This window comes from Phoenix dactylifera, chromosome 14 (assembly GCF_051530095.1).
Source record: "Phoenix dactylifera cultivar Ajwa chromosome 14, Ajwa_hap1_PhDact_Kaust_v1.1, whole genome shotgun sequence".
In the NCBI taxonomy this organism is placed as follows: Eukaryota; Viridiplantae; Streptophyta; class Magnoliopsida; order Arecales; family Arecaceae; genus Phoenix; species Phoenix dactylifera.
The window spans coordinates 27,917,430-27,936,460 of record NC_143203.1 but is presented as its reverse complement, the minus strand read 5'-3'; the positions used below and the strand labels follow the sequence as shown (position 1 = coordinate 27,936,460).

The 19,031-nt window shown below is 38.8% G+C and overlaps 1 protein-coding gene, 1 long non-coding RNA gene and 2 pseudogenes across 16 annotated transcripts; 2 read left to right on the top strand and 2 right to left on the bottom strand.

Annotated features, from left to right (window-relative positions):
* Nucleotides 1-536: 536 nt before the first annotated feature.
* LOC103715492 (uncharacterized) lies at nucleotides 537-1,711 on the top strand. Its single transcript, XR_605402.3, has 2 exons — nucleotides 537-1,344; nucleotides 1,454-1,711. It is a non-coding gene; the product is annotated as an uncharacterized LOC103715492 (long non-coding RNA).
* Nucleotides 1,712-1,866: 155 nt separating this feature from the next.
* LOC103715491 (uncharacterized) lies at nucleotides 1,867-9,586 on the bottom strand. Of its 14 annotated transcripts, XR_015973063.2 has the most exons (9): nucleotides 8,602-9,574; nucleotides 8,194-8,328; nucleotides 7,575-7,760; nucleotides 7,313-7,459; nucleotides 7,099-7,184; nucleotides 5,583-5,777; nucleotides 4,451-4,542; nucleotides 4,129-4,354; nucleotides 1,867-3,976 (listed from the first exon to the last, which is right to left on the bottom strand). XR_015973063.2 is itself a non-coding variant. In XM_088710551.2 (8 exons), the coding sequence occupies exons 2-5, from the start codon at nucleotides 8,271-8,273 to the stop codon at nucleotides 5,770-5,772; spliced, it is 321 nt and encodes a 106-aa protein (XP_088566677.1). In that variant the 5' UTR covers nucleotides 8,274-8,328; nucleotides 8,602-9,583; the 3' UTR covers nucleotides 1,867-3,976; nucleotides 4,129-4,354; nucleotides 4,451-4,542; nucleotides 5,583-5,769. The 14 variants fall into 14 exon arrangements, 3 of the variants coding, with proteins under 3 accessions (XP_088566677.1, XP_088566678.1, XP_088566676.1); XR_015973061.2 differs by having other exon boundaries at nucleotides 7,575-8,328; nucleotides 8,602-9,579; XM_088710551.2 differs by lacking the exon at nucleotides 7,575-7,760 and having other exon boundaries at nucleotides 8,602-9,583.
* Nucleotides 9,587-9,615: 29 nt separating this feature from the next.
* On the bottom strand, nucleotides 9,616-11,728 carry LOC103715508 (26S proteasome non-ATPase regulatory subunit 14 homolog; annotated as a pseudogene).
* Nucleotides 11,729-14,561: 2,833 nt separating this feature from the next.
* LOC103715507 (ras-related protein Rab11C-like) lies at nucleotides 14,562-17,437 on the top strand (annotated as a pseudogene). The gene is made up of 2 exons (XR_015973120.1): nucleotides 14,562-15,115; nucleotides 16,764-17,437. The product of XR_015973120.1 is annotated as a ras-related protein Rab11C-like (transcript).
* Nucleotides 17,438-19,031: the final 1,594 nt, after the last annotated feature.

Here is a 19,031-nt window from a genome sequence, read left to right as displayed (position 1 = left end):
GGGGTGGAAAGACAGCGGGCTGGCCATTGGCCGATCATAGTAATTATAATTAGATTTGAATGGATTTGAACCTTTAGCCTTACGTGAGAATCTATATAGGCATGTTATTGGTTCCATGCTATCTCATTATATAAATTATGCTTATCAATCTAACCAATACTAATCCAGTTGTTTGGACATATACAAGTAAACAAACGAATAAATTGCATATGATTCAACCGGTGAATCACAGGCACCTCCTTGCTCAACTACCGCTAGAGACCTAATCAAAGCCATCAAAACTTTCATAACTAAAAGAAAAAAAAAAAAAGGAGAGAAGTTGTTTCAAGATTCATACTCCAGTGACCCGCATCAGGAGTCTACTTCCATTGTGCTCATGATAATGATAATGTTCATTAATTAATCAAAATAAAAAAAAAATCAGACAAATACGATGCTCGAAAAGTGCCAGCCTGCCACGTAATGAACATTACCTGATAAGCAGGCAATCAATCACCCCGAACAAGAACAGCAACCCATGCGGACGTGTCACATTCCCATTCGCAACTCGGTGGGCCCACATCTAGCATCGTACTCGCGTCCACAGGGACATCGCCACCGAGGCTGTTTGCTGTCTGTCCAAAGTCAGCTGTGCGCTCAATAATGAGATGGCCCACAGATTTTGGCCGATAGGCACCACGAAATTTCCGCCCGCTTGCGGGCTTGGTCTTTGTACCGGAGGAGCGTGGATCCCGTATTCCCACCGGGTCCTCGGGCTCTTTCGCCCGAAAGAAGGATTCACCTTCCTTCGGGAGAATCCGCCGTTGGTTCACCTACCACACAGATCTCAAAGTGATCCAAACTCCACCATCCAGCGCCTGCACAGATCTCAAAGCGATCGGTAGGTGAACCAACAGTTGGATCGCGCGAAAGTTGCAGCCCCACACCGGATGGAGGGTAGACGCGTGGCACGCCGGCTGTACTCCCTCCAAAGCCTAGAAACCTCGCAGAACCGCACCAGTTTGAAAGGAACAAGGAGAAGCGAGTTTTAATCACCAGGCGGTCAATGACTTTGGGTTCGTATAAAAGGAGGGTGGCCGTGGTTTCCTCAAGATTCCAGACTGATATCATTTCACATGGTGGAAAAATGCGAATGCTTCCAAGAGGACCAAGACCTCTATAGAGTCTATGTCTATTATATATAAATTCTTGCGAGTTGGAAGCCAGCGGCCAAGAAAAGAGACATGGGATCACAAAAGGCTCCCTCCTTCTTCTTGCTACTGCTCTTCTTCTTTTCAATCCATCTTCACAGCTCCGGGGTTGCAGAAGCCAGGCCGCTTCCTCTTCCCTTGGTGAAACAAGAGAGTAAGAGCTTTTCAGAAAAACTATTGTAGGACTTTGCTAATGCATGCTTTGTCTAATTCGTCGTAGTTGAAGGGATGGTTAAGTTTTTTTCAATCATGGCATGGTTCAGGGTATGTCAAAACGCTGGAGTCGCTGGGCCTCGTCTGCCAGTGCTGTGACGGACTGGGAGGCGAATGCACGAGCACCTGGGAATCCGCTTGTGTCAAACTGGATTGCCATCCCTGGAAATCCGTGTGATTTTGGCATCGCATCGGAATTTTGATCTCGTGGCCTTGTAAATAACCTTCAGAAAAGAGTTGGTTCTTGAAGCACCAAACTATGCTGTGTAAATATATCTTCGACTATAGCCTATCTCGATAGCAAATGATGATCCCTGCGAATCTTGCTCGACTATTAGATTAGCTAAAGAGGGGTTCAACCAGTTACATGGGGTACGGACTGATAACATAATAAATTGGCATCATAGGAGCCATCAAAGCAGTGGCCTGTTCAGAGAAAACAAATACTGAAGCAATGAGGACGAGAGAGAATATGTCTTACATAATGATCAAATATAGGATCTACAGGTTACAGGCTATGGAGGCATGCGAACCAATAAACTTATTAAATCCCCTGTCACAAGTGTGACACACTATGCACACCATCGGACCACGCCAATGAAGCTGAGGCGATTTCATTCATAGACAGTCCTTCCCCATGGATGGGTAATTTAGGTCCCTAGGCTTCCTTTAGATTCCTCGAGGCGACTGGTTGCATGTCCAGCTATGAGCCTAGCTTCCTGGTACGGTAGCCTTGGTTGCACAGTATTTGTACATCATCGCCTGCACCGATTTCATAGATAAACTCCAGGATTAACAGCAGCATAAGGATTGACTTGACCAGCGCCATTCGCTAATTCAGCATCTGGATTGTTGGAAGCATTCAATGGACGAGCCGCACCCACCATACCAGAAACAAGCCCCTCATTCTTCAAAGTGAATACGATGCTACTATTTTGCATACATAAGAATCAAGCAGCATGCAAAAAATGCATGATTTGAGAGGAACTTTGGAAGGGAAGGAATAGGTTACCATCAATTATCAAAGCAAACTTGATCGCTGCTAGTGTGAAGGAATAGGTTACCATCAATTATGAAAGCAGACTTGATCGCTGCTGGTGTAAGAACTCGTATAGGCGTGTGTTTTGTCTCACATCAATCATTCGCCAAGAAGATTTTGGGTACTGGACTAAGAAACAAAAAAAAATACCTTTCAGCTTAGTCTTTTTCAAATGAGATTGACAAATGGTATCAGAGCAAACTCGGCCCATAGCCTATGTGAACCAGGGGACACTGTAACACAGGTTCATGAAAGCTGACCACAAGTTGATATGGCGCTTGCGATTAGATTTGAATTCTTAGCCTCATGAAAATGTCCAGGCTTGAACGGGAGGAGTATGTGAAGACCCGTGCGGACGTGTGTTTAGTCTCACATCGATTATTTGCCAAGAAAATCTTGGATACTTATACATGACTAAAAAACTCAAAAAATACCTTCTAGCTAGTCTTTTTGGGGAGGTCTTGAGTTGTCGTAACTGGTGTCCAATCAGAGTGTAATGATTTCGTATATGCAGTGGCGACGCCAGTTGCATGAGAGGAAGCCATAGATGTTCCGAAATCCAGACAATATGTTAAACTTAGGCACGCGGGGTCTCCTCTTCATATCTTGTCATCTTGGTCTTGAGAGAATATTATATTACAATGAAATAATGATAAATTATGGTGCGTCCATCATGATATTATGCTATTGCTAACATATAATAGAAGAAAAGAATCCATTGCTTCCATGGTTTTGACACTGCATTTCGTTCTTGTATTTTCAATAATTCTTTTAAAATTCCGAGACAAAAGTGCAAGAGTTTGAAGTTCTTCAAGAGCCCATGCTTGTTGAACCCTGAGAACAAGAATTGGGACAGTATATCGATTATGCAATACATGCTGCTCAGATTTGGCAAACCCAACTTGGATGGCCATTCTTACTTTGCAGGTGAGCTGAATGAATGTTCTAGTGGGCTCACCTAGCCATGAGATAGAATTACAGCCCAGAGTACCAATTAGTTGAGCTTGTCCTGACCATTTCTGAGCTGGATGGTGCATACTAAGTGAGTGCGTGAGATTATTGAAGACACAGAAGAACACAAACACAAGCAGAGACATACATACACAACAAAATAAGCAAGAAATAAGAAGATATTTGAATTTTCAACAAAATTGAGGAGTTTTCACTTTTTATTATTATTTGAATTTTTATCATATATTTGCTTCTGTGCTTAAGGTTGCTAAACAAGTTTACGATGATGAACATATGATTTAGGAGGTAAATGCTCTGGCTGAATCAAAGCCCTACAAGTGGAAACTGGGAAAGCAACTTCATTCTGCAATTACGCCAAATTCCAGGTAGGGACAACTAGCTGGACATATTACTGCCAGATATTATCTCTCATTGGCTCAATCATGAAAAATAAGAAACATGAGCTCACTGGTACCTTCAGAATATCAGGAGTGATCATCTTTGATCCTCTAGAAGAGAAGCAACAATCGGTCCTGTCAAATTCTGAATTTGTTTGCTCTTATGGATCTTAGCCACTGGATTCCTGCTCAAAAGGTCATCAGAGATGCTTCATATATGGTTTCTTCCCAATCAACAAAAACACAATCCAACATTTGATAGATCCTAACAATCCTTTCTTTGCATGCACAAACGCTTATATGGAACACATTAAGTAGACCTAAAGATACCGCATACCTAGTGTCACCCAAGTACTTTTTAAGCCTCTCAACCTCAGCAGTACAGATGATGGTTGCTGGTAGTGGGTACACCAGTGCAAAATCAGGATAGTAATTGCTTAGTATGACAGTCCCCCGAGCTGCATCAACGAAGGCCCTTTTCATGAATTGCTTTACACAGAACAATCTTACCCTTCTCCAGATCACTATCCACCGAGCCCGGTTCACATTACCTGTATGATAGACTGAAGAAGGAAAAAGGAGAAAATGATAAATAAAAAAAAAGTGATGCCCAAGTTGTAAAACATCAACAGGATCATCTGACACATTGATAACATTACCTTGACTCATCAACAAAAGACTTAGTTTGCACATTGCCTGCATATATAAATGATAGGACCTGTCCTCTGGGGAAAGAGTTTACGGAATGTCCCTGTCCAAGGAGGAAGACAATGTTAAGCACATGTTAATCATGAATAAAGTCTAACTGTGAACTGCGAGTATCATGATCGATTAGTAGAAATACTAAATTCAATGACCACTCAAGGGAAGATGTAGATCTAGAAGAAAACATTTTGAACACATGCATGCATTCTGTAATCAGATTTCATGCAAAATTAATCTTTTATCACAACAAATCCCTTACCGCACTCACCCATTTGATAATCATGAGAGTTATAAACACAAGGCTACAATTGAATAAAACCCAAATGGTCCTAAAGAGTGTTTTAATGATAGTGAAAAAGTTTGCAGAGCATATTTAACAGAGAAGGCTTGGCATTTTGATTAGGAAAAGGTCTAGGCGCCTATTCATAACTCACTGGAATGATTGTCTATGAGCCTATTCATAACACCAACTCATCAATCATCTGTCGGTTGGTGCTGCTTGCTACAATGCTCAACATCCAAGGGGCAATATTGGGTACAACCCCACAGGAAGGTCCAGCCGATGTAGTGTAAGGATTCCTTTTTTCCTTGCATGAAATGACCTACTAGCTATTAGATCAGAGAAGTACTCCCTAGTAGACAACTCTCGAAAGGAAGCTGATATGATGTCAACACCATCAGCAATGGCATCCTCAAATGCACCTAAGCATGGTCTGCACACCCATCTATCCAGCACAATTTGTCGACTGCAATTCTTGCTCTTGATACTGCAGCTCTGGCCATCCCCTGCACAAGGCTGTAAAGCTTTGTGCCTTCCACATACTTCCCAGCCATTGTGGATGCAGTGTGGGTGCCATGTCCATCGAAATCACATGGGCTAGGCTCCACTTCCTGTCCCAGGCTCATTGTGTTATGGCGCAATAGCAAGCACCTATTAACTTAATGTGGAATTTATGAACGGTAGCACCAGCAGTATGATCTCAGTAACAGGGAATGAAAAATTAGGCCAACTTCAAGGGCATTAGAATACAAGGAAAAGCCCTTACATCTTACATGTAAAGTTTACGCAAACTCCCTTCGACTTACCTGGTGGTGGACTATGAGCATCATCTCTAAAGCTCTCGTGTTCCAGCCAATGTCCAGTGTCAAGCATGCCGACTATGATGTTGCTCTCCAGCATCCCATTTGGTATTGTGTCATAAAGGCCTAGAAAATTCCATGAATTTGTGGTGTGGAGCTCCAGGGTTTTGCTTGGAAACACCAAAACTATTCCCTACATGCCTGCAAAACAATCAAAACATCGCATAATATGTAAGGAATGGTTCTTTCTGTACAAAGGACATTGTCGCAGGGGCTCTGTCCTATGCTCTTGTTGGCAAACTTTCATGTTCTTGATGAGCTAGCTTGGCCACAAAATCACTGAAGATTTTTTCATAATTGGAGACCAAGGATTCCTTTGCTGTGCTACACCAACTTGATACAACATCCACAGTCTGATAATTCTTTTTCTTGTAGGATTATTTATGCATATGGATATGATATGCTGAGCCTAATGAACAAGTTGGTCAAAGAATTCACAAGTCAGTTTTGAGGTACATTGTGGTAGATGCTACAAGAGTTAGGATATCTAATGATTAAACATTTCAATGCATAAGTCTGGATTTTTGATTTTTACGGATTACTACATAAAACTACTCGCCATTCGGTCCTTTCTAAAGGAGTAGTAGTGGTGGCTATCTCCCTATGAAGTCTGGGATCTCTTCCAGACTTTATTAAAGGTTTTCTTCTCATAAACACCTTATTCTATAATTAGTATTAAAATGAAAGTTTTAACACCCCAAAAGATATTTTCCCCTATATCCAACTGAAAGATGCTAGCATAATATATGAAAGGAGTCATTATTTTGTTGGAAGAGAGGCTACGTTGTCATGTAATGCTTTTTGATGATTTAAACAGATAATATTCAGGAGAACTACTATGAGATTTGAATTAATTAGCTTAAGGGATTACTTATGAAGCATCATGACTTAGATCACTTAGGACATTCAGATGTTGTAGTCAGTTCTTAGTATAAAGAATTTCACAGATATATTGCCAATAAATGTTATAGTGACATCATATAGCAAAAATTTCATTTTTAATAAAAGCTTGGTGGCTCTTTTTAGCATCTCTTTACATCAAAAAAAAGAGAGTACATTATATAGATAAAATATTACTCCATCTTCCATGTATTACAGCAACATTTTTTACTGAATATATAATTTTTTTTTTTTTTTACTTTATTTCTCTTCCAATGCTTACCTAAAGGGGGTGTTACCAGGACGTTTAGTCCAATCAGTCATTAGTCACAACAGCAAGGCCCAAGCTTGACCAGTGGCCTAACGAACAAAGCATACACACAAGCCCTACAATAGGTCGGATCTGGAAGGTACCAACAAATAGCTCAGATTTGATGTGGAATGAGTTCCTGTCCTTGAGATAACATTTTGGTTTTAACAAAACTAGCCAATCCAAAACCAATTCAGGTCAAAATTTGAGCAACTAAACCGTTTCGATTTCTTTCTCGGTACCAAACCTAGTTGGTTTACAGGAAGAGTTTACCTGTTCTAGCACTTCCTCCAATAAACCATGGTGGATAGATGGTTGAGTACTCATCATGCAGCTTCTCCACCATGTATGCTCCAAACCTGTCGTATGAAATGATTCCCAACCCATTAATTCATCTCGCTGCTCAATAGCTTTATAGCATCAAATAATAGCAAATACCCATGACCTACTGCATACAAATTAGTGCGCATCATAGATTAATACTCACCTATTTGTCTGCATCAGCACAAACGGAAATTGGAAGGAGAGAAATGGAGAGGATGGTGGTGATAAGAAGGAGCAATATCCATGGAGTGAATATGGAAGCCATTGCAGCAATCTTTCAACTTTCTTAGTCGAAGGTGCAAGCCAGTTACTACATGATAATGATCTCACTTGTTATGTTATAGATACATCCTTTATATTTGGAATTTACACAATTACTCATGTATGCTTTCCAAACAAACAAGCTATTACATATTCTGGCTAACCTGGCAGTTTCTTCCTCAAGGTGGTGGCAGGAATGGTAAAGCAATGTTGGTTACTCTGTTACCTGACTACATATTCCACATGTATGATGCCATTTTGCCGTGGCTTATCATTTCTCTAAGAGTTCTTGGAGGCTAATCACATCACTCCTAATAGGATTCATTCTACTTTGGCACCTTACGGGACATCTATAGAAGGAAAAAATCTATCAATAACAACATTTATACATCATTTTATTTTTTTAAAAATATAGAAGGCAGCAAAAACTTGGAAACAAAGGACAAATTATCCAAACATACTAACATCATGCTAATACTAGTTTATTTATACAATCATATAACATTTTATATTATAAAAAATATTTAGACAACTGACGTAACAAGTAAGTGAATTTTTATTGTAATTACCAATAATATGATGAATAGGAAATGATATTAACTAATTATTAGAGAAAGGTCAGTGGTAAGTAAGCAAACAAAGTTTCGCAATCTCGATAGCATCTCTCACAGGTATTGCTATTCAGTTTTCAGACACACAGTTTCCATTTGTACTCAAAGTTATTACAAAACCCTCTGAAAAAAGTTATGTGGCAGCTAGCTAGCAACTTTTCAGAATGTATACCGATAAAAAGTACATGATCGGCTGATATATCCTGGGCCTTCAGCAAGCTCTCTGAATCCTTTGAATGCGAGCATGCCCATAAAAGCTAGACCATGCAATTCTCGCCTCTGGATTCACTGGTGGCGATACACTATCCTGCCATAACATAATTAACTTCCAATGTCAGCATGAAGCAATACATTCAGCAGCAAGCATCAAGTACATGTGAATAATAAAAATACTATCATCTGATATTACAAGTAAATTGGATCTCCAAATAGGCAAATGCACCCACTTTTTTTAAAAAAGAAAATCAAGGATATATTTAAAAAAAAAAAACATTCAATCAATACACGAGTAAAATATAAAGAAGTGAATGTGGATAATAAGGTTGAGAAGAGGGGATCGGTTTTCAAACATGTAATGGACCTAGAAATCTTAGCACAGGAATAGCCAGTCCAGAAACCCAGTAACCATACTTCCACCCAAGCCATAGCGTGGACCCACTAGCGGAGAAAAGATCCTCGTCAACTCAGTCACACAAAGGATCTGCGACGATGAGCTGCAGGACGCCGCTTCTGGGTGAGGCATTCCATCGAAAGCCTTCCGGGCAGGAATGCGGGTTATCCATCTGCGGCCATCATATCTCTTCGATCTCCATCGAGCCCGTGACGTCTCAGATTTCGATGGGCCCGGAATCCGATGCTGCAGCTGGACGCGAGGCCCGAGCGAACCTCTGAAGCCTTTTTTTTTTTTTTTTTATGAACCGCCTCTGAAGCTTATCGTGCGAGAAACATGGCACCTGTCAACCACGTGAAAAACTGCGCGGCTCCGGCAAAGCAACCCAGTCTCATCCGATAAATAAATAAATTTATTTAGAATAATAAAAAAATTCTTTTTTTTTTTTGGTAAAAGGTAGCTCACACACAGGAAATTTTCTCAATGCATAACATGGAGTAGTTTATTGCAGGTTAAGGGAAGATAATTCTATTTTTCCAAAATGGACTTCACCATTGGTTGAGTTCGCTCTAATACCACTTTGTCATGTTTCAAAATTTTACTTCGGCGAATAATCGATGTGGGGCTAAACGCACACCTACGAATCATCACAACCTTGGAGCCCAAAACAAACTTCGTTGCAGCACCTAATGCCCTGAAGTGAGTGGTGGCGAACACTAGGTTTTTAAAAAAAACCTTCAGAGTAGCTCCATGTAAAATAGGTGGGTGATATAGAACCAGCACATTTCTCTTATTTTTTTTCGGATTTAGTCCAAATGAAGTAGTAATAATCAATCCGGTCGAACACAACCAAAACTAGAGTGTTTCTGTTTCAGACAAGGATGCCGTTGCTCGCTTCTATTGCGAAGTACATACTCTGCATCTGTTTTGCACAGGCATCATACTCTCAATTACAAGTTCACAAACATGGACCAACCTTGGACTGTGGACCAGGTGGATGGTTACTTACTATTATAGGACTGCGAGGATGGAAATTATAACACAATTATAGCGAAGCTCAAGGATGATGGGCAATAAGATACGCGCTTACTTCCAAGCATGGTCCTCATCGCTCATGAAATACGACTCTGGCAATAATAATGATATCATCTAACTCGAACACCGGTCTGCGCAGGGTTCGTTTTGAGCAAATAAATGATGGAGCAAGTCCAAGCAAGACAGAAAGCCATGCATGTCTTTCTGAAATGCTGACATTCTATTAGAATACAACAGTGTCCAGCATGGTCCCCAGAGTCTGAACTATATTACATGACATCATATTTGAGACATTCATCTTGCCTTCCAACATTTCCAATTGCCAGCTTCTCTGGGGGCAGCTCGTCTTCCTCCTGAATTGCTTTGTCATATTTGATGGCTGGATTCAGCATTTCCTGTTCATACGCCGAACATCAAAAACCGATGTCCTTAGAGGATTCTGCTGTTAATTCACCATTCTCAACTAGCAGCTGGGAATCGAAAGATTTTATAGCAACATGAAGCCATTTCCTATCATGATGATATCAGTGCACAATTGACAGAAGCAGTAAAGAGCTGAAGATCCAAGTAATGTTGCTGCCCAGTCTGCTCATTATTTTTCAGTGTATAGTCCATCAGTCCATTTCTTTTTGTGCAGATTCAGCAACATCTTTTCTTTGAGGGCTACAGAGTGGTAAAGTCGATTCAATCCATGAATGAGTGCCTGGTAAATGAAAACCATTTAGAAAGGGTTTCCTGGTAATAAGATATTTAAACGAAGATCACACAACTTACAGCTTCCACAGGCAGTTTACCTGAATAGATGGCTTGTTTAGATGCCCAACATTGCAAGTAGTCTGGCGAGGCTCTTGACCAAGCATCATGGTCTGATGATTGATCAAGCGGAAAGCATCAATGACCACCTTCCCCTTGACACTCTGAGTTGGATCTACAACAGCTGCTACGGCCCTTTGTTTCGAGGCTTCAAAACTCTGCAAGAGGCATAAACGTAGTTTAATGACCAGACCCCCATGGTAGGCTTAGCATTAATGGAAGAACTGACCATGAGCGCATAAACTAATTGCAGTGAGATTTATAGAGGCTAGAATGGTCTGAAGTGAAAGGGAAGGAGGCATGAACATTAGTTCCGAAACTAGCGAAACAACAAAAGAGAATCATCGCTTTTAGAAAACTAGTGCAAGATCTTTCCAAAAACTTCACATTCAAGAACCAAGCATGTTAATATTGGAATATAAGAAGAGAGATTTCTCTAGAGAGGAAAGAATGAAGAGGTGAAATACTTCAAAATTCTTTTATTCACTTTGGCTCTTGCCTCTTGCCAAAATCAAGAGACTTATATAGTATTTATAGGACTCCTAGCTACATGTATAAACCCAAATACATGAGCTACTTAAACGCACATAGAAAATTCAAATACATGAACTACTTAAACGCACATAGAAAATTCAAATACATGAATTACCACTCTTAAGGTGACCCTTCACACATTCATGAACATCCCAAAAGACATTTATTGAATTAAGTTTATTTTTTCAACAGTTAAACCATTGGATGCATGATCTGGACATAGAAGAGAAAGGGCAGGTTGCCTCCCTCGTTCTCTGAAAAAGAAAAAAGTTGATTACCTGCTGCTGCGTATTTATGTCAACACCAGAAAATCAACAACCAAAGCCTGGACGAGAATGGTGCCAACCCACCACCATTTCAGGCCTGTACAATCAGAACCGCCATCATCCATGTTTACTGGAAGTATGACAGATAAAAATAACCAAAATAAAGAATACTGGTTCAAACAATGAAACAAAGCATTCTTTCTGCAGGCCTTGCAAACATCAACAAAATTCCACCAACAACAGCGAGTCATTAATGCAGGAAGTTAGCAAGGCACAATTATCAAACAATGTAATAAATAAAAAATTCATAAATATATGGTGGCCAATCATAAGGAGTGCACATCTGCCCTCTTTAGAACCAATTATTGCAGAAAGCAATTAGAATTAATAAATAGTACGCCTGCAGTTTTAATCCTTTCAGAGATAAACCTTTCAATATAGATCCTCATCATCCATTTTAATACTTGCACTGGAACCCCTAAATGACAAACAGCGAACAGCCGATACTGGATTTAACTTAACCATCCAACCTCCGATGCCTGCTGATGGCCTAAAAGGACAGTCCATCACCCTGTCAAGCAATGGCGAACATCATCTTACAGGCGATACTTATCCTGCAATCTATTGCTAGGACTTCTATCAGAAAAATTACGGCTACAACCTCTACATCATGGAAAGACTGAATGAACAGAAGAATGCTATAGTATAAGAGATCAAGATGGAAGAACTTATCACACCAAGCACTTGAATTGGGGTCTACAAATGGCTAAATTGCCTCAAATGGGCAAATCTAAGGTAATTTTCATGTACATAAGAGAAAAATTACAATCGGCATGTGGTCAGCCCTAATAGATTCGTGTTGTAGTGTCTCCTAGTCCGCATAAGTTATGGATTGGGTTTGCTCTGATACCATTTGTAATAATCTATAATTTCACACGAAATGGCTAGCCATAAGGTATTATTTAGATTTTTTTATCATGTATAAGTACTCAAGATCTACTCAGTAAATAACCAATGCGGAACTAAATATACGTCTGCACAAATCCTAACACACGTTGCCTCTAGCTCATAGTGTTGTCATCCTGTTTTAAGTTTTGGGTACTGGCTCAAAATTAGAGATCGTGCAGAGTATTTGAATCTGGCCTATCAATGATATTTCAAAAATAAATAATAAATAAAAGGACAGAAGGTGTCTAAAAAAATTAATAGATTTTATTTGATTCGCCACTTATTTTTCTACTCCATAGAACTTATATATATTTATGAACTAAGATGTCATGACCAACAAGAAAAGATATAATCCTAATCATACCAAGAAAATTAAATAAAATAAATTATAGAAAACAGATGAGAGTTGATTGTATTTTTCCGTGAGATTAGGAATCGTATCAAAATGACATGATCTAGTTTGTGTGGATAAATAGAGATCAGCAAAATAAGTTCATTCGGCATCAGCTTATCTCCTGTGTAGCTGAAATAGCATTTGCACGTGCGGTGCAACTTATTGCAGTGCTCTGATTGACGAGGTTTTGAACAGAGGATGCTTAAGCTCGAGAATCGAGGCAATTCATAGATGAGTTCCTTTTCGGCTTTTGGTTGGGTGCCCTCTAGGTTAGGCCCGGAACTAATCCATGCTATTTGCTAAGAAATGACTATAATTGAGCCACTAAAAACATTAAACAGGTTTAAATAAGTTATAATGTCTTATTGCTAAATTATGTCGAATTATCAAAAACTATTGTTAGGCCACCACAAAGTTTTTTTTTTTATAGTGCATCGGCAGCTCATGCTGCTCTAACATGAGCAAAGCCTGCCACATCAGAAGCAAAAAGTCTACACAAAGTAAAAGAAAACGAGGACTGTTGAGTCCCAAAAAAACTCTTCCGAGTGGTGAGCAGCAAACAAGGCGACTGAGACAGCACCACAAAGTTATTTACCTAATGCTTGGTCCAATATGAATAAGAAGAATCTGAAGGTTGATCGTTTGAGAATGGCCAAATTAGTAGCCGTTATCAAAATAACCCTCTAATTCTAAACTCGGAGGAATGGTTACCAGAAATTGTTAATTCACCTAAAGATGAATATATGCTCTCTACTCCAAATCCCAAGAGACATAGTTGCCCAAAAAGCATATGGTCCATCACCTAAAAGTCAACCATACAAATATATATCCGGTTATTCTAAACATAAGAAGTTATTGCGAAAAAAAATGTGCTTGGTTGATTTAACCAAAATATGACCATACGAAGATGAACAAATTTATTATGAAGATCAAAATATATTTTATGATCTTAAACTTGAGAGGTATTATTCAAGTTTTATTGAAAAAGACAATCGGCAAATGGCAGAAATACTAGAGAGATGGTAGTTAAATTTGATTAAAAAACCAATCCAATAAGTCTACAAAGACAAATCAACCAATAGTTAGAGATCAATCAAGGTCGAGAAAGACCGATGGATTGATTATGGTTGCTTGACCAAGGCCAAGAAGGGGGCTAATTGGCCCTTTATGGTCGATTGACCAAGGCCAACATACATCAATTAACCAAGAATCGTTGGCCACTCCATTGAAAATATTTAATCGATTGAGTCAAGTAAATGCTAATTGGCCTCAAATAGCCAATCAACCAAAAATACCAACTAGCTAGACCATCTTTTCATGATGAATCATGGTGATTGACTGGGTACAATCACTTTTTATATTGTTATTGTTTGACCTAGTTATCTAATATATAGGAGCCCATTTACAAAGAACTAAAGGTAGGTGGTTAATAATCACAATGTATACTACATGTTCATCTCATCCACCGAGCCTCTTCCTTGCTGTGTAATTAGATGATAACGTGCACACTAAGTAAAGTTGAAATTAGATTGAATATGAATTAGATGCTAGTATATTTATAATCATATTTATTTTATTTGACGAATATAGATACAGATATTAGCCGGATGTAAAAATTTATATTTTATATTTATTTTAAATAGATACAGATACAAATTGGATACAGAAAGTATGGATACAAATATGGATATAAATCGAATAAAAATTTTTTATGACTATAAAATTAAAGAAGAGGGATGATACAAATTAATAGCATATTAATATAATTATTTATTTTTTTAAAAGTCCATAATGTAAAATTAAATAAAATTATAAATTAAATATAATTTATCTTTATTTTTTTAATAAATATAAATATAAATATTAATTAGGTACTCAAATTTATATTTATATTTAGATGGTTTTCAAAATGAATCCGGATGAATATATCATCTCCTTCATCTCCGCCCCCAGCGCCAAGTGTGTATGCCCCCAAACTTACAAGGGCAACAAAATCTGAATTTAGAGAGTAAAACAATCTGGGATTAAATAAATCATGATGGGGCCATTTCAAATCGAAGCCCTTTCCTCGGTTGTTGGTTTCTCGCCATTGGCATTGTCCCCCCCCGAGACTCTGCGACATTTCTCTACTGGATCCCCTACCACCCCTCGAAACCATCGATTTTTTGGCTCTCTAACCGCTCCTTCGATAGGATCCCACATCAGGTACGCTTTTCTTCGCTCCTTTTGATTCCATGTTGCTGGCATTGATTTGATTTGGTTGCCATTTTTTTGTTTCTTGAGGGTATGGATCGGGCTCAGATAGAAGGGTAGAGAGGAGGAGGAGAGGTGGCGCACAAAGTGGATCACGAGTACGATTACCTGTTTAAGATCGTACTGATTTGGTGATTCCGGTGTGGGGAAATCGAACATCCTGTCGAGATTCCCCAGAAATTAGTTTTGCTTGGAGTCTAGATCCACTATGGGCGTCGAATTTGCCACAAGGACTCTTCAAGTCAGCTATTTCGCTCTATCCTTATTTCCCCCGATTTGTTTTCGAGGTCTTGCTTCGTTTCATTTGTTCGCAATGCTCTGCGTATTCTCGGTTAAATTGCTGCATTTTATTTATCTGTTTGTTTGTTTCTGGGGTGAAATAGTCGTCCTCTGTTTCTTTACATACACAGAGATTTCGAGGTCAAGTAATATGTTATAGACGAAAGAGGAATTCTGCTCTATTTGTGACACCATAGGAATAAGCATGGCCAAGATCTCAAATTTGAATTTGTTTATCAAATTTATCTTCTTCTTGGTCATCCAGTTTTCTGATTTATCAATGTGATTTGGTTTATTTCTTTACTATTGTAAGTTTATATTTAATCGTGTGCTCTATATGTCAAGTTTGGATCAATAGATTCATATTGCGCAGAAATGTTGCTATGATTTACATAAGAATTATATGAAAGTTTAATTTTGTCCACGATTAATTAAGGTGTCTGGAAGATAAAAATAAATGAACTGGCAGTAAGGAAGTGACTGCACAATAAAGATAGGAAGTTGATCAATTCACAAGTCGTTAGTAGGAATGCCGATGAACTCACGGGTCGCATGTAGGAGTGGCAATGAATCGATAAGTCATGTGTAGGTGTAGAACCCAAGAGAGGACTAGTGGGAGAGAACTGATCCATATATACCCAAGAGAGGACTAGTGGGAGAGAACTGATTGGAAAAGAAAGGTGCTTGGATTTCTCTGAGGTAAAATAAGGAGAATAAGGCCAAAGAAAGAAAAATGTCTTCCAATCCAACAATTATTTCAAGTCAGGTTTCTTCATGTAGATCTTGTTGATTAATTAATCAAGAAATAAATCGGTTTTTCTTTTACTGCATATCTGCTTATTTATTTCGTTTTAGATGCCCTTTGAGCCACTTTTCTGGTCCTTAATGGGTGAGCTTAACTTGGTTTTTATAGGTTAGTACTTATTAACGGACGGTTTCACTGCCCCCTGCTTTTCTCAGAAGAATCAAGGTACTGTGAGTTCAAAAACTTACTTGAATGGCAATTTCAGCCGCATTGCATACTGCCGAGTTATAGCTTTTGGGGGTGGGGGGCTTGTTTACTTGTTTCTTCTGCAGCTGCAAGTTACTCCATCCATGAAACTGATCTTCCCATGGGTGGAGATGATAGTATTAAATCCAGGTGCTCGGAGCCTGAACTGGATGTAGGATTAGCAAATCGCTAAACATTTATTGTTTGCCGAGTTACCTCAATAACCTGTACTTGTACCTAACATACTCCTCTTAGATATTTCTGTTTCAATTCAATAGTAACCATTTTCTGGAAAACGTTTTTCTTTTTAAAGAAAACAAAGTAAAAAAGGCTGTTTTTATTTTTCCTGTAGTACATTGGGTTTGAATTGATGCTTGTGGAAGATAATATGAAACTGTGTTTTCTCAAGAAATGCCGTGATGTACGCTTTGCTCAGATTACATGTTGACATGTTTTTCACTGCTGCTGTAGTTTGCATTATGAATGAAAGTTAAATGGGTTTGACAACAGAAATTCAAAGTTGTATTTGCACCTCTGTTTTACTTATAGAATAACCGTTCTACGTTTTGCTATTATCGATGCAGTTGTTAATGCTGAAATAATTTGATATGCTGAACAGATCGAAGGGAAGACAGTCAAGGCACAGATATGGGACACTGCTGGTCAAGAGAGGTACCGTGCCATCACCAGTGAGTATTACAGGGGCGCAGGGGGAGCACTTCTAGTCTATGACATAACAAAGAGGCAAACTTTTGACAATACCCAGAGGTGGCTTTGTGAGCTTAGGGACCGTGCTGACTCAAACATTGTCATCATGATGTCTGGTAATTAGTCCGACATGAGGCACCTACGAGCAGTTCCAGAGGTTGATGCCCAAGTATTGGCTGAGAAGGAGAGGCTTTCCTTTCTTTAGACCTCAGCATTGGAAGCATTCAACATTGAGAAGGCGTTCCAACATATTTTGACAGAGATTTACCAAATAGTGAGCAGAAAGGCACTTGCTGCCCAAGAAGCAGCAGGAGCAGCTGGACCACCCAGCCAAGGAACACCTATCAACGTTGCTGATTCTTCAGGAAATGTAAAGAGAGCTTGCTGTTCCACTTAGTTGATCAACTTCCAGAAAAGGTGTGAAATGTCAGAAGTGGATCAGCCTTAGAGGCTTACAGTCTGAACTCAACCCATGTATAGATTACCTTCTAACTATTTTTCTCATGCTTGATTCCGCAGAATCTGAAAGTGTAACAATCTAGGACCTCACACAAAAAAACTAGCTGGAAGATATTATTTGAGTTTCTTGATCCTGTATAATACCTTTTATTTAACTATTTTTGGTGAGGTTCTGGGTTGTTACAAATGTCATTAGAGCGAATTCGGCTCATAGCCTATGTGGACTAGGAGACACTGTAGCATGTAGTATGGGTTCATGGAGGCTGACCACGAGCCGATCGTGGTGGTTGTGATTAGATATGAATGGATTTGAACCCTTAGCCTATTGAAGACATTAGGGCTTGAATGGAGGGAGTATGTGAGGATCCGTACGGATGTGTATTTAGTCCCATATCGATTATTTGCCGAGAAGATTTTGGATACTTATACAGAATTAAGGAGCCCAAAAAAAATACCTTATGGCTAGCTTTTTTAGGTGAGATTTTAGGTTGTTACAGAAAGATTTATTTTTCGATAAGAAAATTTTTTATTAAAAGATAGATGACCTGCACAGTATAAGATGTTGCGCTCTTTTATACTTTCGCTTGTTATGGCACTTAAGCACGGTAGAGCAGTGGAGCAATGAATTAAGCACTTAAAGATTGTGTTTTGTTTTTTGATAATCACTTAAAGATTGTGGTTCCATCTTTGTTTCATTGATTTGATTCTAACTTCTATAATGAAATTTCTTTTGTATTTTTCACATGTGAGTGTATTCGCTGATTAAGTCATCTTCCATCGGTTGGTAAATTACCACAGCAGCTGCTCTGTTTAGCAAGTTTACTTGAGATGTTTATAGAAGATATGTTACATCCTTTTCCCCCCTTTTCAGTGAGCACGAGGAATGTGAAACTTTTAATGGAGTAATCTTTGCTTAATTATTGCCAATACAAGAAATGCATGCTTAGCCTTCTGCTTGGTTGTTCTGAGAAGGAAATGCTTGATAGATCCCACATTATGGTACACCGGTTGGGGGTGGACGGCAAGTCGCAAGACTCGCAACTGCCCCCACGACTTTTTCAGGCATTAAGTTTTTATAAAAGTTGTGACCTTAATTCTCCTACCGAGACTTTCATGTTTTAGAACTAGCGACGATATTAATTCTTTTATCGGCTAGGATCATGGTTTGAGTTTCTATAGAAGCCGTGATATTTATTCTCTTACCAAAACTTTTTTTCTTGTGCAATTGTGACTTGTAAATTATGTATGTAATGTGTGTATAACTTTTCTTTTCTCTTACCTATTTAGAAAGTTGTAAAGAAGCAAGGAAAAGAAAGGCGAGGACCAGATAACTTGAAATACTCCAGTTTGTTCGAGGGAGTCAGAGCCTCCAATGAAAAGCACTCAAAAAGAATTCTGCATGCCGTGCGTTATTATTCTCTTGCTTTTTAAATAGACCACATTTTGTTGGCCGCATCGCTCGTCGTGTGTAAGAAGACCGCGATACAAAGAAAGTTCCCAACAAAATAAGGGCTTCGTTTGGTTCGTGGAAAGCATTTTTCTTCTTACGAATATGATTCCTAAGAAACAAATTTCTAGGAAAAGGATGTCTATGAAAGTACTTTTGGCATGTTTGGTTGATTATGGAAAGTGATAAATTTTCAAAGTACTTATGTTTGATTGGCCATTCATTTTTTTAGAAAAGTTATGTATAATTCCTATTATGCTCTTAATAAAAATT

Bases quoted from the DNA above. Each gene is read 5' to 3' on its own strand.
- LOC103715491 (XM_088710552.2), bottom strand. From the start codon at position 8,273: ATGGGCATGCTCGCATTCAAAGGATTCAGAGAGCTTGCTGAAGGCCCA. The intron at 7,460-8,193 runs GTATACATTCTG...ATTATCATGTAG, and splicing joins CGATCATGTACTTTTTATCG to TAACTGGCTTGCACCTTCGA. The intron at 7,185-7,312 runs GTGAGTATTAAT...TTCATACGACAG, and splicing joins GTGCTGATGCAGACAAATAG to GTTTGGAGCATACATGGTGG.